General features: G+C 36.8%; 1 protein-coding gene across 1 annotated transcript in view; it reads right to left on the bottom strand.

The window, feature by feature from the left end:
- The window catches only part of ghrhra (growth hormone releasing hormone receptor a), a 98,546-nt gene that overhangs the window by 28,159 nt on the left and 43,510 nt on the right, over positions 1-26,877 (bottom strand). Inside the window, exons 3-6 of the mRNA XM_020929127.2 lie at positions 23,132-23,239; positions 16,415-16,515; positions 15,128-15,225; positions 3,477-3,609 (exon numbers count right to left, since the gene is read on the bottom strand). Coding sequence (XP_020784786.1) covers positions 3,477-3,609; positions 15,128-15,225; positions 16,415-16,515; positions 23,132-23,239 — 440 coding nt within the window. The remainder of the gene's footprint in view (positions 1-3,476; positions 3,610-15,127; positions 15,226-16,414; positions 16,516-23,131; positions 23,240-26,877) is intronic.

Here is a 26,877-nt window from a genome sequence, read left to right as displayed (position 1 = left end):
AAACTCAAAATGCTTTGTACCACCTTGTGACGTCATATAGTGGTAGTTTTCAAATTAACAGCTCCTTTTACCTTTAGTTAAGTAGAGATTGGCGACTCCAGAGCTGAAATTATCCAAATTATTCTAGTGAAGGTGTATGAAGTGTTTTCTGTTTGAGAGAAGAACTCAGCCTAAATATCAAGGGTGTAGGTTTACAAAGGGACCATGGGGACACGTTACAACCAATATTTGGGGAAGACAAAATAGTCGCTACCAGTATTTGCCATTTTATTTTAAGAAACAAAAATATACATTCATTCCTTACTTTTCAAAAGGAACTTACTTGGCTTCATCTTCAATTAAACTTACCTTATAATGAGTCGCCATGGAAAAAGAAAGACTATCGCCACAAGTGCACCTCCCAAACGGATCCCTACTCGTGCGCTGTTAGCTGCCCGACTCTACTGACAATATTCCATGGAAAAATGTGCAGACATGACCTCACAAATATCTCATGAACAACAAGCAAAGGGAAATCTGCTACAAACTTCTACATTGTTGTTATCTGCTAAAGAATCATCTTAGAAGGGCAATGGACACAAACTGTACATTTTGTGAACTGAAAAATTAAACAACCTCTCACATATTTTGGACCTGCCCAGACTCTGTGTGTTTTTGGAAAGAATTCATAAAACATACAGCAGACAAAAGAGCTGAAAATGTCCCCACCAAAGCTGAGATCAAACCTTGCTAAATAAGCAGGGTTTGTGTGTTAAACATGTGTGAATATGTGAAAAAAAACACAATTCCAGGTATGTTTTTGATGAGGAAACAAAATTATAACATAGATCAGCAAATAGTAGGGATATAACGATAAACGAAACATCATGGTATCATATCGTATCGTCAGAACTCTCACAATAATATTGTGGTTCATCACAATATATCGAATTGCAAGGTTTTTCACTTTAACATATTAAATAGAGGGAACTGCATAAACCAAAATCCTTTGCTTACTTTACTACATAATAAAAATAACTTTTATTAAGCACTTTTAAATCTTATATCATTGGAATATGTGAGTAATGGTTCACATTGAAGGTATTTAAAAAGGAAAAAATTTCATATGTACAATTTCTAAAAATATCGTAATAATTATCGTACCGTGAAAGGCATATCGAGATAATATTATACCGTGAGATTTGGGTATCGTTACATCCCTAGAAAATAGCATAATATGAGCCCTTTTAAAGCATTTTCTTGAGTTTCTGATCCATTTGTTAGAAATAATGTGGGTCTTTACTTCAAGCATACTTTGATTCAATTTCCCTCCAGGCATCGTCATAGATCTTGTTTTCCAGGGATATCTCTCTTTATGTAAACAAAGTTGCCAGTAAACTAGTTATACACCAAATTGCGGCTTTATAATCACATGCCTTGACAGGAACCATTCTTCACTGTTCACACATCTTCCCCCGTCCTCTCCCTCTTCCTGTTCACTCCACCGCTAACTCAATAGACCGCAGGACAGCTGACCTTAGCAGCTGATTAGCATATAGGCACAGTTTCAATCATGGCAGCACGCAGTATCGAGGTCTATCAGCTCCTGACCTCTGTGTTTTTATTCAAGCCAAGTCTACCAAAACAAAGCCCAGCAGTAATTAGAGTTTGTTTGTGCAAGTGGATTATTTTTATATACAACAAGCCCAGACGTTTCTAGATTTTGTTTGTGCAGGTAAAGCATGCGTGTGTGTGTTTGTGTGTGTGTCTGTGGGGATGGGAGGAAAGAGGAGAAACCCAGACAGAGAAATAAAACAGAATCGGAACTGCACTTATGTCAAATTAATTCCAACCTTAGTGCTTTAGAAAATCTTGAGTACAGCCTTGCACACAGTAATACAGAGCGTCAGAAGTTGTCTACTCCAAAAATACTGGTATTACTACTATTGCTCTAAAATATGCATTGCGTAACTTTTATGGTGAAGAATTTGCTGCCTGATTTATTCCATGGAGATATTATTGCCTTGTCTGAAATGTTTCACAAGTTAAACCTTTCATTAAACCTTTCTATCATCACCGGAGACCAAACCAGGCCAATTTACTGGTCAGATCAGTGGAGAGGCGACCCCACCCACAGTCAGAATGTCTGTTTTTAGGTATTTTTGAGCTATAAAACCATCTGTAATTGAATACATGTAAAGTAGGTCTGTTTAAAATGACCAGGCAGAGCGATGACATATCCATAGAAATAACCAGGTGATGGATCCCCACTATGTATGCACTATGTGACAAAAAGTTACATAGTGCAGCTTTAATAGCGATAAAACTGCAACTAATATTAATGTACAACCATGATTTAGGCCTGTCACGATAACAAATTGTGAAATATATATAAAAAATGCATATAGGCGAACAATAAACAATAAACAAATAATAGAACAACAATAATACTAAAGCCAAACCATTAAGCAGAACGATACTCCAAAATGTGTAATATTGTTAAAAACAGAAACAGCAATCTATAAAATAAAATTTAAAAAACAGAATTACATGGTTTGTATCTATAATGAGTCATAGAAGTTCATAATTCAACCCTACAACTCAAATCAAATAGTACAGAAGAAAAAAAATCCTTTGAGTGCAAAGAAAACACACTCACAATAAATATTGACCCCCCCAAAATATTTTTCCTTCTCTCATGTATTGAGTCGATATAGTATTTATCGTGACTTATTATGCAAGTAACTGGTGTAAGGTGAATGCTATAGTTTCGAACATCTAAACAAAGTGACACCATCTCCATGGAGACAAGCAGGTGCGGTACGCTTCACCAGAGAAGTTACATAGTGCACCTTTAAATATTTGCGATATAAATGTGATATAGTTTGCAGCCATAAAACACACACCATTCATTCCCCCACAGCACTTCATCACAGCAGCAGAACCATGAGCCACCTCAACCTTTCCTATTGGTCTTATGTTGGGGTAAATACAACATACATGTAACACTTATTTTATTGTTGATACAGCTACTGTATATTGCAACCAACAAAATTCAATTATATTTTGTGCATCAGTATTAACAGCATGTTGGGCTTCACAAGTTATTCAGTTACCAAAAAGCAATAAAGCAGGGTACACAAACAATATTGTATTGTAATTAACATCTGTTTGGAGGTATAAAAGCAACGCCCCCCTCTCATACTGCTACAAAGTCAATATTTTTCCTCTATCATTCTATCTCCTATCATCATTATAGTTGACTCACCTAAATATTATTTAAATACTATAACTAATACCATTATTACTTACTCTACTGCTACTGAATCCATCACTGTCATATAAAGGTAATTAATTATCCCATTCTTATTACTACAACATAACTGAATAGACAAATATTGACTGGCTACCAAAATTGCAGGTACTATAATTACCACTACCGTTACTGCTAAACTAATGAACCATGGGTAACGATAGCAGCTTATTAGCATTCTCACCGTGGACATGGAGCAGTGGTCCAGCGTCTCGTCAGCGAAAAGCACAGTGTCTTTGATGAAGACGGCGCTGGCTCTCAGGATGAAGGAGGAAAACAGGTTTATGTGGATGTAGTTTCTCGTGCAGCGGAACTTCCTACAACAGAAACAAAGATTAAGGGTTTTAGACTTTTATACTTAAAATTAAATTTGTACCATGTTAGAGCAGTCACAATAATTACTATATCAATTTCAGTATTTGAAAGCTGGAACAATATATTTTGGAGCTCAATATTTCTCGTGCATACAATTTCTTTTGATTGACAAGCCAGTTCTATGTTCTGATTGAATCTAGATCATGAGAAGATCCAACCACAGTCTCTAATTTGTAACACGTGTCTCCTCTTCAATTCCTGTAACAGTCAGAACAAAAAATCTAACTTTTACCTGACATACGTAACAGTTTGACACTTCAGTTGTTGTTTTGGAAAAAATCTGCTCTGTTTTTGACGCAAACTGATTGTTACGGCCATTTTTGTCCCACATTGGTTCAGGGTGTTTGGGGTGGAGCCTTGGGGGTGGGGCCTGGTGGCTCATAGCCAGGTGGCCTTTGTGGCCTGATTATTCTTTGTGTGGAAGCTGTAGGGGGTTGTGGCCATACAGTTTTTTGACCGTGTGATCTGGATATATTGTGTAATCTTCAGTTATGGAATCTGCATCTACAATTAAACCTCATAATCAATAGTCTGTAAGTTTGAACATTGAATCTTTCGGTTTTCGTCTTAGACACAGGAGTCAAGCTAAAGCCACACAGCCCTCACAGTTAAAGTGGCCAACTCTGGAGTTAAACTCTACACTACACTGACTCTCTCAGATTGGTTAATCCACCTGTCAATCACAGTCTCTGAAATCGGGGAGACAGGATAGGCTCTAGACCCACTTGTCTTTGTAACATTTTGTCAAAGTTGGCTGGTCAGGTAACAATATTTTTCCCATTTTGTGTAATAATGTAAGATTTGCACTGTGGAAGATAGAATAAATAACTTAAATAAACAATGGCTTTTATTTTTTAATGATACAACATATTTAAAATGGTTTTACTCAGATTTTCCTGCTTTTGTGTCAGCGGTGTGAAGAAGTTTGAATATTATCATTTAGCGTAGCAATATATAGTGCTTCTAAATTTGTTACAGTGACAGGCCTACACTATTTAATTATGCTTGTGTAAGTTTAAAGCCATAGTGTGGAATATTCCGAGCAAAGCAACACCATCCCTGTGTAAATAAGCAGGTGGACTACCCTTCACTAGAAAAGTCACATAGCGTACCTTTAAATATTTGCAGAATTTGTTGTTTTTATGCCAATTCACATTGCAGTTTCAATTTAAATGTCATATTTTGCAAACCATAAAACATACTTATCCTGTTCAATTCATTTCCCCACAGAACCATGAGCCACATCAACCTCTACTATTGCTCTTCTGTTGGGGTAATTATTACTGTAATACTTTATTAAACTATTTTGCAACCAACAAAATTCAATTACTTTTTGTGTACTCCAATAGTGACAGTCTGTCCCCTCACAAAGCTTCACAAGTGATTCAATGGCACTGTCACTTTTAATATAATTGTAAAATATAAAATAGACAACTGATTAAAATTCAAATTCATAAAAATAATGACAACCCAATTAGTTTTAAATGTGCCTGACTTAAATTTTCGGCGTTAATTAATATTTATTATGCCTCAAAATTAGCCTTCACATTAGCACTGAGATACAAAAGTCTCCCTTTGTAAACTCAGAAGTATTTTATCTGTGTAGTTTTTAACATTAGCATCAGCATCAACCCGCAGCTTCCTCTTTAAATATTTAATAATTTTAGCATGTCTCTGAAAAAGCACATAGAGATAAAATTGGACAGGAAGTACTGACCCTAACAGTGTGGCTGCTAGTTGCCGCTGTGCACAGAGCCTATTACCAAAAAGTACTACAGCAGGTTATACAAAAATATTGTATTAACAACAACATCTATTTAGAAGTACTGAAGCAATGTCCTCTCTACTGCTACAAAGTCAACATTTTTCCTCTAAATACACACAAAAAACTCCAACAAATAAATAAAATATCAAATTTTTAAACATTTTGAACAATCTCTTAATGATGTGGCCCTTGTCTGGATCAGGGCCATTACGGTGCGTCACGGGCCTCATGTTTAATTCAGCCAGAGTGGTGTTTGGTCAGCTGCACAGGCTTGTTAGCTAAAACGCCTGTGTCCAGAATACACCATTGCTGAGACAATAATGAACCTCTTTAATAAATGTGCACGCAATATGAGACACTAACAAATCATTTACAATCTGTTTTTCCAACTCAAAGACAAATTAGATTCTGATAGATATAGTAATTTGTTTAATAATAGCTCAGAATATGAAAGCTTTACGATGGAGGCGAGAGGGGGTAATGAGAAATTGAGCGTTGAAATAGACAAAGGTGTTTACACTTTGGCAATTTGTGTGTGCGTGCTTTTACACACAGGAAGGCACTTAGTTCATTTGGTTTTAACATTTATACAAAGATGCAAAAGTTTGTTACATGACCAGACTAAGGAGCAGTTGGAGGACATGACGAGCCAAAGCAAGGATCAGGGCAAATCAGAAACAAGGCCAGAGCTAATACTGCAACCAACTGTGACTAAATCTAATGAAAGATTATTGATAGAAGTGTGGGATGGTCTGATATGTCGCCTGATTTCTGTCTTATAAAAACACAGAGAGATAACAGTCTGGCCCCACGTCCTCATCGTGTCTTGAGCCAGAACTAAACACGATTGTGAAATCAGATTTGTTTTCTTTCAGTGGTGCATGTGAAACGAGGGAGCTCATTGGTCACCCAGATTTTTGAATAAAATCTTTTACTGATTTGCTCATTGATTCAGCAGAGGTTACCAAGATATAACACTTACTCATTGTCCTCATGTGTGAATCGTCCAAATGGTTTGATGTAAAATGTCTGAAGCATGCAAAAGAAAGCTCATTATATTAAATTAGAAGATGGGGGTGGGATTAAACATTTTCTTGTTCCCACTCCTTTTGTTTGTTTTTTGTTGTTGTTATCAGTATGGATATTTTATTTCATTGAAAGAGTACAAAATGTTTACTTGCCCAAAATAAATAAATCAATTTAAAAAAACAAAAATCAGTCTCTTGTCTTTTTTTGCTTTATTTCTTTCTCATAAGCAGTCATTTGTGGCCTGGCATCACCTAGTGCCTCCACTCAATTTCATTTCTCTCCAGCGATTAGGTCAGGAATCAGAATACACTAGATGGTTTGCAAGAACCCCGGAAGTTGTAGACCGTGCATTGGCCAAACAGTGAAGAGCTGAACCAACATATGTTGCGATAGCAGACTACATACACTATCCTCCTTTTGTCAATTTTTTTATGTATTTTGTCAAATACAAACTTCACATTTTTTATTGAACCTTTAATTCATTAGTTTACCATTCAGAAATGACAATGATCAGTGACAGACATGTTCACGCTCTGCTTTGTTTGCTGTTGTGCCGGCAATTACTTGGACACCACTGAGCGTTTCGGTGCATTACGCCACAACCAAATAGCAGAGATTGATTAAATTAAAAAAGTACCCGCCTACTGCCGAGCGAACAAATCCTAATGCTGCAAGGTCAGACAGTTTTTATGAAGTGAAACCGGCTGATGAATCAGGATAGTCATTTGTAGCCAAGACCAATGTCCGTACATGTCGCGTGAATTGACAGTAAAATGACCCACAAAGGTGCAGACATATCATTTTATACACGTTATGTATGAAAGATTACAACACAAGTTTGATCAATTTCTGTTTTGAGACTTTTTTTTTTGTAGAAATTATACTATGAGATATTCAAATTTAGCATATCTTCAATACAACAATCACAATATTGTCAATAGTCATATTTCCCACCTCTTCTCCTAAACATGTAGCTCTGACAGATTATTAAAAATGAAGTCGTGAGAAGATTCACACAGCCATCAAAACAATCTCATGAACCCAAGCTGAGTGTCCTATAATGAGACGAGTGAATGTGAATGGTCACAGACTATGACAGAGAGATTAGATTAGTATTGAATGTGTTTAGCTCTATAACAAGCCATTTCACCTTCTAATTGCTCTTTGGCCTTTGTCTAATGCGTTTTCAATGGGGGAATAGAAGGGGCCCCACACAGAACTATAATTAGAGCTTGCATAGTTTGTCTGGTGTAGCTGAAATAACAAATACAAATAAAAGTTAAATAAAAGTTTACAAATAAAAGTCAACAAGTCTGGAGGAAAACTGTGGAATTGGATCACTATTGGTAGATAAATTAAACAAAGTATAGTCTTACAGTAGTTTCTATACTTTAAAATTTAGTGTAATGTTGGTAAACTGAGTAGTTAGCATCTTAAAATCTCAATTGGTTTATGGTGATTACTGCATTTTTTGGACTATAAGTCACACTTTTTTTCATGGTTTGGGTGGTCCTGCGACTTACAGTCCGGTGCGACGTGTATATTAAAATTTTTAAACTGACAGCCGCGAGAGGCTCTAGGCTTGTGGTCAGTATCTGCTTCTCCTGTACCACTGTCACTTCACTCTACTGCGAAGCCACTGTCCTGCTGCAAGTAGTGAAATATTCAGCCGAAAATGGTAATTGAGTAGCAGAAAGAAAGTTTGGAGTGAGTAAGAACACAGCTTCACAGCAATTGGGAGGGTGTGCAATGTAACTTTCCTGGAAGTCATTGAATGGATTGACAAAGCCTGGACTTCAGTGACAACTGAAACTATGCTTTTGGGATTCAGAAAGGCCAGAATAATTCTGACTGGAACTGATGCTGAGTCTGATGACAGCTATGCAGAAGAGGAAGTGCCGCTCCGTTTACCTCCGGAGGTCACCAAGTTGCTCAGAAGTGACACTGAAGATGAAGAATTCAATGGATTTAATGATTTGGAATGAGATTGAAAGTTTGGTAAACTTATGTTCTGTTGTTTATGCTATAGTTATCAGAATAACTGTTCATATGTGACGTTTACATCCTGTTGTTCTCTCTTCTATTGTTATTACTATAATTTGGCTATCAAGATAAAAGTCGGTTCCTGGTCTTTGATTTTTTTGGCTGGTACGACTTATACTCCGGAGCGACTTATAGTCTGAAAAATATGGTACAGTAATATTTATTAGTCCACCATGAGGGGAATTCATTCTCTGCATGTCAGGAGCAGTGGATTCTACCCATGGTGCATGTTTTTGGTTTGATGAAAGTGTCCAGAAGAAGCCCACCTTTACATGGAGAGAACATGCAAATTCCACAAAGAAAGGCCTAGGTGACACAGGAACCGAACCTGGAAACCTCTTGTCATGAGGCATGAGAGCTAGCCACTCAACATATCCATCTATTCGATAACAAGTGTTCAGTTAAAAAACTCATAGTGCAGTGTAGGCAAAGCAAGATTCTCACAGGTGGTGCACCAACAACCAGAAAAGTTAGTGCACCTTTAAAATGATTAACATATCTGTAGAATGGCTTGAGCTTGGCTGCCAATAATAGAGTTTGACTTGGGATTTAGACTTGATTTACTACAGACTTGGAATCTGATCTCACTGTATAGACTAAATAGAGCCTTGGCATGTTTGAAAAAGCATCAGTGTGGTTTAATTGAGCCAGGTCTGTGTAAAGTGGATCACAGCCCCCTGACGTCATGTATTTACTGGCAAAAATGACCTCAAAAGATGAATGTATCTGGGTCCATAGCCTTGTAATATGGATTTGTCACAATAGCACAATAAAACAATAAAAATGTGGGCAGCAGTAGCTCAGGTGGTAGAGCATTTGCCCACTGATCTGAAGGTTGGTGGTTCGATTCCAGCTCTTGACAAAAACATCACAGGTTGAGCGGTCAGATCCACTGACCCACAGGTTGGCTGGTGTGATTCCAGCTCCCACAGATGAATACTGTCGTTGTGTCCTTGGGCAAGACACTTAACCCACATTGCCCACAGTGTCTGTGTGAATGGGTGAGTGGTTCCTTGTTGTAAAGCGCTTTGAGTGCCTTGAAGGTGGAAAAGCGCTATAGAAAAATGTGACCATTTACCATTTAAAACAGGCCTGTCTCTTATTCTATACAACTATTGTACTGACATCAGTTATTTTCTATTCTTCTATTCTTTACATTAATTTTCTCCAACTAACCAACACTATATGTATTATTAGTATTATTTATTTTATTATTATTATAGTATTATTTACACCTTGCTGTCAGATATGACTCAGTTTCTTCTCCAGATTTGAGGTCTATCTTTTGGAGATGCCATGTTCTGGACACTAATCAATGTTTTGTCTGTCAGACTACATTCACTTAAAATGATAAAGTAGATGTTTCAGACAATTGCTCTCACAATTCTCACTTCACTACATGAGTAATAATTATTCCATGTAAATGTGACATGTTCCACAGTTTGGCATTAAACATGTATTCTTGGTGTAAGCTGGGTCATCTGTCCACAGATCTGACCTGTAATTTGATCTGATGGCATCATCTGCTTGTCAATTCAATTCAAGCTTATTTATGTAGAAAACACACACACATATACTTGTCTCCATGGAGATACATAAGTTTAATGCTATGCCTTGGAAAAGTAAAGCAATAACAGTATATTTAAATTTTTAAACTGACAGCCGCGAGAGGCTCTAGGCTTGTGGTCAGTATCTGCTTCTCCTGTACCACTGTCACTTCACTCTACTGCGAAGCCGCTGTCCTGCTGCAAGTAGTGAAATATTCAGCCGAAAACGGTAATTGAGCAGCAGAAAGAAAGTTTGGAGTGAGTAAGAACACAGCTTCACAGCAATTGGGAGGGTGTGCAATGTAACTTTCCTGGAAGTCATTGAATGGATTGACAAAGCCTGGACTTCAGTGACAACTGAAACTATGCTTTTGGGATTCAGAAAGGCCAGAATAATTCTGACTGGAACTGATGCTGAGTCTGATGACAGCTATGCAGAAGAGGAAGTGCCGCTCCGTTTACCTCCGGAGGTCACCAAGTTGCTCAGAAGTGACACTGAGGATGAAGAATTCAATGGATTTAATGATTTGGAATGAGATTGAAAGTTTGGTAAACTTATGTTCTGTTGTTTATGCTATAGTTATCAGAATAACTGTTCATATGTGACGTTTACATCCTGTTGTTCTCTCTTCTATTGTTATTACTATAATTTGGCTATCAAGATAAAAGTCGGTTCCTGGTCTTTGATTTTTTTGGCTGGTACGACTTATACTCCGGAGCGACTTATAGTCTGAAAAATATGGTACAGTAATATTTATTAGTCCACCATGAGGGGAATTCATTCTCTGCATGTCAGGAGCAGTGGATTCTACCCATGGTGCATGTTTTGGTTTGATGAAAGTGTCCAGAAGAAGCCCACCTTTACATGGAGAGAACATGCTAATTCCACAAAGAAAGGCCTGGGTGACACAGGAACCGAACCTGGAAACCTCTTGTCATGAGGCATGAGAGCTAGCCACTCAACATATCCATCTATTCGATAACAAGTGTTCAGTTAAAAAACTCATAGTGCAGTGTAGGCAAAGCAAGATTCTCACAGGTGGTGCACCAACAACCAGAAAAGTTAGTGCACCTTTAAAATGATTAACATATCTGTAGAATGGCTTGAGCTTGGCTGCCAATAATAGAGTTTGACTTGGGATTTAGACTTGATTTACTACAGACTTGGAATCTGATCTCACTGTATAGACTAAATAGAGCCTTGGCATGTTTGAAAAAGCATCAGTGTGGTTTAATTGAGCCAGGTCTGTGTAAAGTGGATCACAGCCCCCTGACGTCATGTATTTACTGGCAAAAATGACCTCAAAAGATGAATGTATCTGGGTCCATAGCCTTGTAATATGGATTTGTCACAATAGCACAATAAAACAATAAAAATGTGGGCAGCAGTAGCTCAGGTGGTAGAGCATTTGCCCACTGATCTGAAGGTTGGTGGTTCGATTCCAGCTCTTGACAAAAACATCACAGGTTGAGCGGTCAGATCCACTGACCCACAGGTTGGCTGGTGTGATTCCAGCTCCCACAGATGAATACTGTCGTTGTGTCCTTGGGCAAGACACTTAACCCACATTGCCCACAGTGTCTGTGTGAATGGGTGAGTGGTTCCTTGTTGTAAAGCGCTTTGAGTGCCTTGAAGGTGGAAAAGCGCTATAGAAAAATGTGACCATTTACCATTTAAAACAGGCCTGTCTCTTATTCTATACAACTATTGTACTGACATCAGTTCTTTTCTATTCTTCTATTCTTTACATTAATTTTCTCCAACTAACCAACACTATATGTATTATTAGTATTATTTATTTTATTATTATTATAGTATTATTTACACCTTGCTGTCAGATATGACTCAGTTTCTTCTCCAGATTTGAGGTCTATCTTTTGGAGATGCCATGTTCTGGACACTAATCAATGTTTTGTCTGTCAGACTACATTCACTTAAAATGATAAAGTAGATGTTTCAGACAATTGCTCTCACAATTCTCACTTCACTACATGAGTAATAATTATTCCATGTAAATGTGACATGTTCCACAGTTTGGCATTAAACATGTATTCTTGGTGTAAGCTGGGTCACCTGTCCACAGATCTGACCTGTAATTTGATCTGATGGCATCATCTGCTTGTCAATTCAATTCAAGCTTATTTATGTAGAAAACACACACACATATACTTGTCTCCATGGAGATACATAAGTTTAATGCTATGCCTTGGAAAAGTAAAGCAATAACAGCCCCATGAAGAAAAGCAAGTGGTGCACCACCACCAGAAAAGTGACGTAGTGCAACTTTAACAGAAGTCAAACACCAGAGGGATGTACATCAGTGTTTGCATGTCTGTGTCTGGCTCTTCAGACGAAAAACAAGGCTAATGAGTTTGTAGTTAATGACTTTAGGAGTGTTATCACCGCTGGTAAAAGCTTTAGCAAATCATTACCCCAACCATCTGGAGCTGAAAGCTTTGATGTAATTAATACTATGGGTGAGAGGAAATGCCACATCTTACTATAATGTACAGCATGTTATGACGCACTTTAGATACACTGAGACATTTTCGATTATTTATAATGAAATCAATGTCAGAGTTTTAAAGAGACATGGTTTCTTTTTTATTCAAATGTAGACTAAAACATGCAAGAACATACATGACTAAAAGGCAGCTGTTTTTAGAATATGTGCCTAGCTTTCAAAATCAATAATAGAATAATAAAATACAACAATATGTCAATAGTAAAACTCGATATGTCAGGAAGGATCAGTCACCCACTAAAACGAATATACACATCTTCAGTACCTGCTTCGTGGTTCGTTGTTGTGTCCTTTAGCAAAACACCACAAAATAACCTTGCTAGTATGGATGGGTTATCGTAATTGAAACAACATGAAAAACAAAAAGAAAAAACAATCAGATGTAATTCATAGTTTTCTGAGTGCATACAAAAAGCTGTGAGCTTTAAGCCATGTTAGAATAAAAAATATAGCTCATCAAAAAGTATCCAGAGTTGTACTTGGTTTCATTCATGTTTGAGTAATCCTTTATTATTATACATCTCCAAAGCTCAAAATGCTCTGTTCCACCATGTGATGTCATGAAGTGAAGTTTTCACGTTAACAGTTATGGTTTACATTTTGTTCAGCAGAGAATAGCAATTCCAGAGCTGAAATCATCCAAATGATTCTAGTGAAGTGTGTGGAGTTTAAAAACACAGTGGAGCACTTTCTGTATTACCTTATGACATCACAAGGTGGAGCAGAGTGCCTTCGGTTTGAGAGAAGAACCCTGAATATGAAACATTCGTGTGTTAGACAATTTAGTTAGTATTCAATTTAGGTTTACTGATTTAGAATATAGTTTGATCATTCCGTCTTTGACCCATTTCTGATCCTGATAATTATTACAGTTCAGTCTTAATAATGATCACTATTGTAGCTCTACTTATTTTTATTATAATAATTATCTTGTCTCAGGTCGGATAGACACACACGAGGAAAATCCACGTTGTAATCCTGGTCTGAAGACATGAATTAATCAGTGAAGCGTTTAGTATTCTGCCTGCCAGCACTGACTCTCATTAGTTAAACAAGCTAATGGCATCCTACTTAATCCCCTACAAGACTGCGTAAGGGGTGGGAGAAAAATCAATAATGATGCAATTGTTGTTTTGGGAATATGCTAAATTAAAATATCAAGCATACAATCTATTTAAAAACTATAAATAGTGCTGTAAAAATAGCTAATTGAAAATAAAACTGTGCAATCTACAAGACAAGGGTATGAAGTGGTATATCTCCATGTGTTCAGATGGGCGTGATTGACAGGTGGATTAGCCAGTCAGGGACAAGCATAGGGCTTTTGTATCAAAACAAATATGGGTGCTCATACAAGAAATAAAATCAAGAAATGACACAGAAGACTGAAAAACATTGCACAATCAGTGAAAGAAGCACTAAATTTAAAATTCTAGGTAAGAGAACTTTGATTTTGTGCTGTGAAAATGGCCAATGAAGTCCTGTTTCCAATGCGTTATTAAAATAAAATAACCTGATTGGATGGTTCTGTATGAGTTTTGCCAGAGGAGAAACTCATACAGAACTAAAAGATCTTCTGTATACAAGGGCTGATAAAAATTAGGAATGTTACCATTAGAGCTGGGTATCATTAAGAAGTTGCCGATGCTATACATACCTCGATACACAAGCCACGATATGATACATATCTCAATACAGTGAGCTTTCGATTTGATACGATATATTTCAAATTGATCAATACGGTTCAATAAAAAATAAAGCCTAAATCATGGCTGTGACACTTAAAGGCTTTTTTAGTCGAGTTCTTGTGCAAAGTGAATATGAAACACACACATTTTAATCATCAAAACAGTGAAAATGTCAAATGTGTCGCATAAACGAGTTTCCTTCCTCTAAACAAGCAACAAAACTGTAGCACTGTAACAAAATAATTTAGTCAAATATACCAAAAAATACTCTTGGTGATATATCGATAGAGCAGCCAAAAATATTGATACTGCATCATCACATTACAATACAATATATCGATATTTCAATATTTTTGCACACCCCTAGTTACCATAGTGATTAACAATTGAAAACAATATGATATTTATTTTGAATGGGTAAAAGTCTTTGAATAGAAACTATGAATAGAATACAGAGTGAATTATGTGAAAAGAGATAGTCTAGAGAGAGTCTACTGTGAAGAAAAATAAAATCAGATGAATCTCAAAATTAAAAAAATTAAAAAACAACCTGAACATCAGTCATCAGTACTGCAAAAAGTAATATCTATATTACTATTATCTATATCTGACTAGATTTGACTTGACAAGTAAAAGTTATGGAATAAATATTTCTTTCTTGATTCAACAACAGAAGATTTAGTTTCTTATTTTAAGTTCAAAGAGTTCAGAGTTGCATTTTTGTATTTTAAGCACAAAAACTCTTGTTCAATTTGTTAGATAATTTGACTTCAATTGAAGTCATTTTAACCTGGAAATATTAAACTTTCTGCAGTGTTAGAGTGCTATGCAGTCTTTGCCATTTTTTAATCTAAGTGTCTTACCTGAAGGCAGAGAAGACCACAATGGCGATGACGAGGGAGATGAGGGAGGTGGCGTAGCCCACAGTGTAAACCTGCCTGAACGTGGAGAGGTAGCTCGTCTGCAGATATGTGTGAAGACAAGAACCAGAAACACATGACAAGACTGCAAAAACATGTCACAGGAACATATAGTGATGTTTTGTTGAGCTCCAGAAATCCTGAAAAAGAGTACAATCATTTCAGACTATATAAATAAACAATCAAGAAATGACTCTTCTATCAACAAAGGTCAGTTGAACACACTTTAACAATGCATTTTATATTCATAAGTTAACATTATAATTTCATTTCCATAGAGTGTCTGCCACTTGTCTTCTATTATTTTGCCTGGAATGTTTCACAGTATAGCATAATAATGATCTATCTTGCATGTATTCAGTTTTTTGTTTTGTAGTTTTTATTCCTAATTTGTTCATTTGTTAATTGTTTTTCCAGGTATTTTGAGCACTAAAACCACCTGCAATTGAATTTAATGTCCTATTGTGGAACATTCAAAGCGGAAAGTAACGGACCCCCTACTGAAGTTACATAATACCCCTTTAAATATAATGATTTTAACTGTGTGTTTTAGTAAAATTAGTAGCCTAACCTATCATAGGCACTTTAACGTTCTTAAAACAATATTCAGGACACATTTATATTACAAAAATAGCATTATATTCCTATCTGTAGAGACATTATTTGGTGTAGTCTAAAATCACATAGAGGTCATAAACAACCTTTTAAACAAATGTCATCTACCCACTCATTCACTGCACACACAAACTTTGCCATTTCACAGCAATCTGCCTTTGTGGAGTTGTGGGCCTTTTTGGCTCCAGATGTATTTTCATTCATTAAAAATGTATTGCAGCTACTTCACTTCACTTCTCTTGGCAGCGCATGTTGTTTACACACTCAAAGCGTTCTGAAATGTATGCAAACTAATTAAGGTTTAATTTTTTTTGTAATTAGCACAATTCATATAAGGATTGGATGCAGACAATTACAAAAACCCATAGTTTCAATAGATTAAATTGTAAATCAACGCAAGTTTATTAAGGCATCTCATACAACTGTCCCTAGAGTGTGATGTCAGCCAAAATCTCATAAAACTATACAATATAATACTGTAATACTGTAGTAATATCGTAAAGTGACAAATTTATGGCAAAAACATCCAATCTTACAATTGGATGTATTTGTTTGTTTGTGTACCAAATATAAAAGTCAGATAAAGTTATAGCAGTAATATTGAGTGGTGAGTACCTCATACTCGGGCTCGGGGTCCTCGCTGAACTCACACACTTCATCATAGGGGGGGTACAGCTCTGACCAGCCCTTAGATGTGCAGTTTCTGTAAACCCAACCTGAAACACAACAGAGCTGTTGAATAAAGATATACCCGTGCTCCCATGAGTTAATTCAAAGGGCAGTGGAAAAAAACTCTCAAAATTATTAGGACTTTGTACAAAACGTACAATGAGAAGTACAAGTAAACAGCATCTTTATAAGTGAACACACAGATTGAACTCAAGTCACCACAAAACTCCACTCTTTGCATTCTCCGCTCTGCTTTGATTCATATCAATCCTTATAATCTGGCAACAACAAAAAAGTAATCAACCAATTAGAAATAATGCTATACTGAATTTATGTAGCCAAAGCACTTTACAGTGAGCATTATTCATTCACTCCACACTGGGTGGTTTTAAGCTACTATAGGAGCCACAGCTGCCCTGGGGGAGACTGAAGGAAATGAGGATCTGTGCCTCTCTGACCTCCACAAACACTCACTCACACACCAGTTTTACACTAGGCAAGGTCAGGGAAGTGTCTTGCCTAAAGACGCAGCAACAATCACCCTGGTTAGTTTCTGAGATCTGATGAGATGTGCCAGTCGGGCAAATGAACTGTCTAAACCACTGAATGGCTACAGCCCTAGTTTAATGCAGTAATATGAACCGTTAAAAACATAAGAGCTAGTTCGGACATATACGACATACATATTTTTAGCTCCCATCCCTATGGTAACATGACAGTTGTGCCATGATTTGTCAAATCAAATTATTTAAAAAAAATCTATTTTAAATCAAGAATAAAAGGATTAAGAGTGCTGTGTGGGTACATGCAAAATACAGATTTTTAAAGGATTACTGACAACATGTCCTCAGTTGAAGAAAGAGGAGCTTAGTTAAAAGAGAAAACAGCACTTTCTATTTGGGTAAAAAAAAAAAAATGTGTAGCAAAATGTATCTGATAAATCTTCTTAAAGACATACTAAATCCAAGACTGGGATTTTCAGTATAATTAAAAATCCTAAACATTTTCAACCAAATAGACAAATTGGTTTTCTCTTGTAATATTTTAAACCTTTTCCTTTTTGCATATTAATTTTTCATACTGTTTTAGCCTGAAGGAGTACACTTAAATCAGAGCTTTTCCACTAATTTATTTATGTATAAAATGTGATCGTTCTTAATCCCACGGCATAAGTGAATGATGGATTACCAACAGCAAAGCATCTATGATCCTCAGAGATTGTGGCTGCAAACCTTATTACTGCATCTTCACCAGTTGAGCGCTTTGTCTCACTTGTCATAGTTCAATAAACAGTGCATTTGTTTTATCTGTGGTGGCCCTATGCTAGCCCTGGTCTGTTTCTTTACCAAGAGCCCATCCATCTTCACCAATTCAATCTATGTCATCATCTCTTCATGCAACCTGCCTACACTGAAGGGGACATACCGTGTAAAAATAAACTCTAGCCAGCTTTTATCCTTGTATAACTCCATTCCCTCTCTTGAATGATCTGGTATTGTTCTGCATTCACGGATTAAGGGCTCATAAAATGTCACGTGGTCATTTTTTAACAGTAATGAAATGACCCTATGAAGAGGCAGGGCTTCACAGTTCTGTAATTTTGAAAAGGATGTTAATGAACCAGCATTTATTCCTAAAGGTTCTGAACCCGATTTTTTCTGATTTATCTGAGCAAAAATCGTCTTGCCCCAGTACTGATATACTGTATAATCAGCTCTTTTTCAGGTCAAAATAAGCCTGCTGTGTACTGCCGGCGTCTAATAATAAAGTGTTTTCTTGTTCTATAAACAGGAAGTGCGAGTTAGCATGCCAGTTGTTCTTAGCTTTAGGGATGCACCAATCCAACTTTTTCTGTTCCAATCGTATAACGATACTTTAAGTATGTGTGGATACCTGGAATCAACCGATACCAGTGTAGAAATGGAAAATGGCACTTATTTCCTTAAAACAAAGTTAACTTATTACACCAGAGATCCTGTGGTGTTATGGAACTTTTATGTTATTTATCCTTCAAAGAACTACAGAACAGCTTCATGTGAATATAAATTTAAACATGAGATATCCAAGTCCAAAGTCTGTAATCTTATTATATCCAGTTAAAGGCCCAACCAGGATATCATCTGACCCAATAAAATGTACAGTATTTGTGACGATATTCATCACAGTATCGATATCAGTGCATTCCTTTTTAGCTTTATGGTAGCTGCAACAGTTGGTCCCCTCTGGTCTCTGAAAGTTGTGAAAAACACTTATAAACTCATAGCAGCAAATAATTAGGCCATTTGGAAACCATAACATATAAAAGAATGATCTACTTATGTTATAGTTTTATACTGATTAACAAAGAGTAGTAGGGGTGCAACGGTACATGTATTTGCTCAGTTCGGTGCCGGGCAGTGCACATGAATTTGTACAATTTGTGTGTGTTTACATTCCGCCACTACATGTGCAGCTAAAAGGAAGACTCGGCTCTTCAATATTCATGAGGGAACTTGTCCTTGATTGGGGTGGCAGTGTTTCCAGCTTTATAGTTAGGGCGACCACCTTGACAACAATTGCCCTCCGCCTGGACTACGTCCCTCCTAACTATGTGGATCCTCACAAAACTATGGTTGTTGAGCCTCATTTTCGCCTTTCACATGGAATCTAAGCCAGTCCCTCCCTTATTTTTTCTGACTGAGGAAAACTTCATGCTGAAACTGTTAGTGCTGCACTTAATTGTTTGAAAACTTTTGTTTACTCTTCTGTACTGTACAAGTTTTTTTTTTGTTTTTTTTTATAATATTTCATACATTTGTTGCTTATTTGAGAATATTTTATTTAACTTATTAATATTAGCAAGCAGCACTTTGCATTTATTTTATTTTCCCGTTTGTATAATGTTAAAACAAATTATTGGTTTAATAACACACACACAACTAAAAAAACAAGCACATGGTTTTGCATTTTGTTCCCATACTGTACCAAAAATGAACCGAACTGTGACCTCAAAACCGAGGAACACACCAAACTGTAATTTTTGTGTACCGTTACACACCTAAAGAATAGTACAATATACCTCCTTTAATATCTTGTCCTGCAGTTGCTGTGAACATGCTTCTGCTTAACCCCAGTGAGTGTTTACATCTGTGCACTCTGGTGTAAAACTCGTATCTGTGGTTCCGCATTGCTTGCTGTCTTGTGTTCGTTTAGTTGACCGCAGAGGGATGAGCCAGGCTTTGACTGGAGTGGGCGGGTACAATAAGCACAGCTCCCCATTAGTTCCATTGTTCATCATTCAGTTTGAGTAAAGACATTGGTACGTCTGTTTAAGCTGAGCAAATAGGGTTCTGCTGATAATTGCGTTTTTCACTGCCACATGAAAGCCAAGTTTGTTATCATTGACGAGAAACGATTTTCATTTCACCGCAACCAGGAGAAAACACTCAGATCCTTGGCTAATCACCACGGCCACATAAAACAAGTGGTTGCTAACTAGACCGTGCTAACAACCCATTTAAAAGGTGCCCTAGTTTTCTGGTGGTGGAGGGTATGACACTGCTCGTCTCCATGGAGATGTCGTTGATTTATAAAGACGCACCAGGTAAAGGGACAGACTAGATCTGTGATGAGGCAAGCCCAAAGTATAAAAAACACACATACAAGGTAGTTTAACGCCATAAATATTCCAGACAAGGCAATAATATCGCAATGGAGCCTCTGTATTATGGACTCTGCACTAAAAATGTTACATAGTGTATCTTTAACACACTTTCTGACCCCATTTAGACAGCATTAAAGCATGGATTAATTTCTGTGAAGACTATTCCATGAATATTAACCAGTTTAATCCAAGGAGTAATTGTAGCTCTACTGTACATTTTTCCACTATATAAAATAAATTGCCTCATATGGCCTCTTTTACTACATCCATAAATAGTCTCTTTGGTCTTCTAAGATTTGACCTCAACATCCTAATATATTCAGAAATAATGAACTTATTATTGTTATGACTATGTGTTCAAGACCAAGGCACAATATTGTATTATTTTATTTATTCATTTAATTTTAGATAGCTTTGGAGTTTTCAGGCATAATAAGATAATTGAAGAAGTGCCAAGGTTCTGCGTTAAAGAAGGCATCGTTTCTGTGTATGTACTACTTATCCAAGTAAAAAGTACTGTAAATATATCCTCATTTTACATTTTGTTCATTATAAACCACAATATTGATCTGACAGGGTTTAACAACAGGACAATTGACTCCCAAAACTACAGAACTGATAGTGTTAGGTTCAAGACCTTTGAATCTGAAAATTTTAAGGTGTACTGTGACCTTTTCTGGTGGAGGGTCCACCACCTGTTTGTCTCCATGGACATATTACTGTTTTGTCTTAGTTATTCCACATTATGGAAATAAACTTGGTAATTACAAAGGAAAGAGGTTAATGGTCAGATCTGTGGAGAAGCAAGCCTGCACATGGTAAGAATTCATGTTTTTAAAGGTATTTTTGAGCTTTAAAACATATGTAATTAAACAAATGCAAGGGAGATATGTTTAATGCCCTACTGTGGAACATTCCAGGCAAAGACATAACATGTCATGCCATGGAGACAAACAAGTAGCGAACCCTCCATATTAGAAGTTACATAGTGCATCTTTAAAACCTGTTGCACACACTTAAAACTTCTGATCTGCTCCTGGTTTCCTCTGAGAAACATCACCACTTTATTAGGTCCCCGAGGGGCAATAGTTTCGCAGTCAGTGAAAATGAACAATTCATATGCAAATCTGAAATGCATATTTGAAGCGTTTGCAGTATTTTTGGAACAAGTAATTTTAGCTCCACTGTGCGTTATGGTAGCAGTAGTGCAATATAACTCATTCATTCAAAGTATGTTCCACATTGGGAGGCATCTCAAGTATATTCCCTGTTTATAGACTGTCCTTGTTGTCACACTTTTTATTTTTTGCCTGGGTCCATTCTTTACCTCAGCAGTCCTGGAAAACTTCAGGCTGTGATGCATGAACTCACAACATTTTCACGTCACTTCTTGTGCCAGAGCCATCTCCCTGAGCTTATAGAGCTGCCAACCAACACAAATAATGAATAATGTATGGTGCCCTGCTTCATCAGAATGACTCCATCTTTCATGGCAGATTAGCTACGAAAGATAACCTTATTTAGCAAAGCGCTAAAATTGGCTCACATCGCTGTTATTTCCGCATAGGTTTGATTGTCTTTCTGATTAGAAAGTTCACATGGAAATTGTCCAATGCATTCCTTGTTTTCCTGTGGATAAAAATAGCAAGGCATTTAGACAAACAAAGTAACAGGTCTAAATCACATAAATATAATGTAATTTAGACCTGCAGGATCAGAAACTATGTCCAACAATCATATGCTTTGCAAAATGAATCAGCAATTGAATTATCACAATAATTAAGTTGTAAACGTTATCATTATGTAGAAAGCTCTCAGCAAACAACCAAATATCTACAATGTGCTGATGTGTGGTATTCATGTGGTTTAGTAGTTCATATTTCAGTATTGTTTAATCTCCAACATGTTTAAAGGGCCCATATTACATTATTTTCTGATCTGTGTTCTAATGTTTCCTCATCAAAAAGATGCCTGGAGTTATGGTTTGTTTCATTTACACATGTTTAACACACAAATGTTTCATATTTAGGTGTAGTTCTTTTCTCAAAAAACTTTTGTGATGTCATGCATTAATACAGGAAGTGCTCCATTGTGTTTTTGAACCTCATACACCTTCACTAGAATCATTTGGATAAATTCAGCCAATGAATTGCCAATCTCTACTGAACTGAAAACTACCACTACATGGCATCACAAGGTGGAACAAACAATTTTCAGCTTTGGAAATATAGACAGACTAATAATAAAGGGTTACTCACACATGTGTGAATGAAACAAAACACAACTCTGGGTATGCTGATGAGAGGTTGCAACATTAAAACATTGTAAAAATAAAAAAAAAACAGCAATATGAGGACAAAGGAATAACCATGAAATGAAAAGTAGTCACAGAAGAAGAATTGGGTTTCTGTGTTAGTATATTTTGGTCAGCTGACGTTCGCGTGGAAATGCTGGAAGCAGTGCAGACCAATCAGAATGGCTCTTATCACAAAATGGCAAAAAAATCTTCTCATTAATTGTTAATCCAAAAGCATGATTGGATGTAATGTAAATGTCATGTTAACCCCAATAATGAAAGATTCTGTATTGCACAAAATGAATTATTGTGTATTAAAAAACACACCTGGTGGTGTGTTTTGTTTTATTCACACACATTTGTGTAATCACATTATTAATCTACATCCCCAAAGCTCAAAATGCTCTGTGCACCTTGTGATGTCATAGTGGTAGTTTTCAGCAGAATAACTACCTTTTATGTTTACCTTTTTATGTTCAGTAGACATTTGCAATTCCAGGGCTGAAATTATCCAAATGATTCGAGTGAAGGTGTATGGAGTTTAAAAACACAGTGGAGCACTTCATGTATTACCTCATGACATTACAAGGTGAAACAGAGTTGTTTTCTGTTTGAGAGAAGAACTGGGCCTATTACAGAAATTACAGGCCAACCAATGAGTGCCATAGAACACACTTTGATTTACCAACTTCACATTATTTGAACAGTGGGTGTGTTGACAAACCTTGGTTGCTGGTGAAATGTTGAAAGACTTCAGAGCAGGAGACGTTGACCACCTGTCCGATCTCAGCTCTCAACCAGCAGTTTATATGATCCCAGTCTGTTATGCATCCTGCACAAACACACAAAATGACTATATAAATGAACGATATGTATGCTGTATTTATTATAGTACATAGAACATTTTCCTCGAATCAGGACTAGAGACAGAAAAGAATGTTACCTTAAGCTAATAGTCCTGGTTTAGTCCTAGTTTAGACCCATTTCAGTCCTAGTTTAGTTCTTGTGAAGACCTAATACGTGAATTTCAGAAAGTGTCAAAGAGGTTTAAACAAGGTCAGCAGGTGTTGTATGTTAGAGCTCATGGAGACTGGAGATTTTGAACTGCAGTGTTTGCAATTTTCAAATTGTGACATTTAAAATTTTTATTTGAATGTGATTATTCTGACATTTAACACTGTAGTTAATTCATTATAACTTGAAGTAGTACACATATTAAAAGCCATGGCGTGAACTTGTATGACAATTGTTTTAGTTCTTAGATTTACCATCCATGTACCATCATATACACACACATTTAGAACCATGATTTTTCAAGATAATTCATTACATGCAAAAAATATTATCCCGCTTTTAAAATGTGAAAAATGTGTTTTCATAGTCACTCTGCTGTTCCTTGCATGATTAGAATTTTCTTATTTGTAAATCCCACATAGAAAATCCAAGGTCTGCTTGAGAATGAGTGGTGGTCTGCCTGGTTAAATGCCCTTGGAAAATAATTGAATACCCTCGTGCGCATCAATCTTTTCCCCCCAAAAGTTCTTCCAATACCCGCTCCCTAAACCTGTCCCAAAGCCCTAAACTTAATCAAATGATTAAAAATTTGCATGTGTTAGCATAGCACCAATGCCAAGTGGAAAAACAAAACAATACATGATAGATTCAATCCTCCAGCTAAAGTAGTCCTCACCAAAGCCTTGCTCTCGATCTGGAGGTAAGTCCCTGGGCAGTGTGGCGCTCACTGTTCCTGGCAGGCTGCAGGTTCAAGTGGCTTTGAAAAAAGGGTCAAGTGGACAAATTTCCATAGGAGAACAATAAAGTGCACCTTAAAGTGATGTATGTGTGTAACGGTCTGAGGGTGGAAAGTCAACTCCATGATTTTATGGAAATAGATGCTTTTATACATGGTTTTATATTATAAGTTAAACACTGTATCTAAAAATCTATAGGTGAAATATGTATTTTTTTTTTATTTGGGGGTCCGTCACCTGCTTGTTTCCATGGATACACCATTGCTCTGCCTGAAAGGTTCCACAGTATGACGTTAAACAGTTCTACCTTAAATTTATTCAGTTACAGCAATTGAAAAGCAGGCACTCTGACTGTGAGCGGGGTTGCCTCTCCACCGATCTGACCTGTAACTAGATCTGGTTTCGTCATTGTGATGATAGAAATTTAAATACCATACTGTGAAACATTCCAGAGAAAGCAATAACGTTTGATGGACCCTCCATGAGTAAAGTTACATAGTGCACCTTTAACATTAAAAAGTGCACATGTTGTCCATACAGTTGAACTGATACTGATTAAGTGAGTGCTAATGTGCATTGTACCATACTGGGCTGAAATAACACAAGCGTAAAACTCTACAATGACACTGATATTACAATATGTGAACAAAAGTTTGAGTCCTTGTATATAGCTGAACAAATAACCAAAGAATAGTTTCAGACCGTGCCCTTTCCTTGCCTGATTTCTGTCTTCTTCAGTGCATCATAATTCATTGTTTGCATAATTTCTCACATTTAACCTTTTGTTCTTGTCATAATTTACCCACAATCACAGAGGTGGCAGGTTTTGCATCTTTTAAACAGCTTAGAACAGTCTTCAAGTAGATACTGTCACATTACAAACAAGAAAACGTCAAGCTGACAGTGAAAAGTAATTGGATAAAAAGGCAGAAAATTATGTCATGTGTGATGAGAACTTGATATTGAAGGGGCGCTGTGTTAATGCAGTGCCTATAATGTTTCACATTACTTACTAGGGCTGCTTGATTAAGGAGAAAATAATAATTAAAATATATTTCATAAATTAAAAGGCCTATATTATGTAAAATTGACTGGTGTAAGCCATGTTATGTTGTTATCTCATCAAAAACATACCTGGAGTTGTGTTTTGTTTCATGTACACATGTTTGAGTAATCATTTGTTATTAGCCTGTCTACATCACCAAAGCTCAAAATGCTCTGTTCCACCTTGTGATGTCATGAAGTTGTAGATACCTTTTACTTTTTAGTTCAGTAAAGATTCTCAATTCCAGGACTGAAATTATCCAAATGATTCTAGTGAAGGTGTATTGAGTTTAAAAACACAGTGGAGTATTACCACATAACATCACAAGGTAGAACAGAGTTTTTCATCTTGAGGAAGATCATCTAAGTATGCAGGGTTTGTGTGTTAAACAATAGGCGTAACTTTACATATATTGGTGTGTCCCCACCAATACTTATGTCACCGGTGCACAGCAGATCATGTTCAGACAGTATTCCTCTGTTTTACTTTCTTCCAACTGATGCATATAGAAACATCATTCCCGCTCTAATTCTGTCCGTTCTCTCTGATTAGAGATCTGCACAAACTTTGCATGACACATTTTCCCCTGCGGTAACTACAGCGCTGACTCCAGGTTTCCCCCTCCCTCTGCTCTTAATGAGGGGCGCTAGTGATGCTTTGGTCGCATGTTCTGTAGCTGTGATAAACAAAACAGGCCACATTTATTCGCATGTATTATACCTGCACAAAGAGGACAACTGTATTAATGCTGCTGATGGCAAAGAAAAAAAAATGCTAAAGATGAGAAAAAAGTGTGCGGTGTTTAGTGTGCACAGAGCAGCCAAGTTTTCAGCCTAGAGTTTTGTATCTACACACAGGAACACAAACGATATTCCAACGTGAGCAAGGCAGTCACAGATTACACAGGACTATATATGGATGCAAAGGCACAGCTGGACAGAGACGTCTAGAGCGCGCTCACGCTGCGTCAGGTAGGCTTCTCGCTCCTGCATGATCGAGGTGCTTTAATCCCAAAGCCTCTTAAGACTTCGACCTGCACTATACCCTGTGAGTGCATAAGCCATTTCAAAAGTGTTCTAGTCCATTTACTATAAACAGTAAAACAAAATGTCATTTTAACACATACAAAACCACATGTCATGATTATTGAAAAGATTGTTTGCTTAGAGAGAAAGTGTGCATAAATAAAGGGAATGAACACATAAAATGAAAGTAGCTGCCCCACAGAAATAGATGGTGGTCCACAAAAGGCACAGTCCATGAGCTGTTTTCCACTCAAGGAGATATTAGCACACTGAAAAGATTTAGGGGAAAAAGCACATGATTAGAAGCATCTGTAGTCGATTAGAAGGGTAAGAATATAGATATTATATAAGAACATAGTACCACTTATTAAATGTCTTCACTACCTGAATCAGCGGCTTCTTTACTTGTCATGCATAAACGTACTTTTATATTAATTATGCAGAACCACTCACACTAAGGCCAAAGCAGTCATCACTAAAACCAGAGTTTAAGAGGACCAATGGGGATTAGCTGGAGTACATTAAGGTCTAAAACAAAATGCAAGCACATGTCCAGACTAAGTGGAAGCAAAAACTTTACGTAAGAAGGATGCTCCCAGAGGTTATTAATGGATAGACATTTAAATCTCATGCTATCATGCTATACCTT

Source organism: Boleophthalmus pectinirostris, unplaced genomic scaffold (genome assembly GCF_026225935.1).
Source record: "Boleophthalmus pectinirostris isolate CB_2022bp ecotype Guang Dong unplaced genomic scaffold, ASM2622593v1 HiC_scaffold_16, whole genome shotgun sequence".
NCBI lineage: Eukaryota > Metazoa > Chordata > Actinopteri > Gobiiformes > Gobiidae > Boleophthalmus > Boleophthalmus pectinirostris.
The sequence above is the reverse complement of the archived record's forward strand: the minus strand, read 5'-3'. Positions and strand labels throughout refer to the sequence as shown.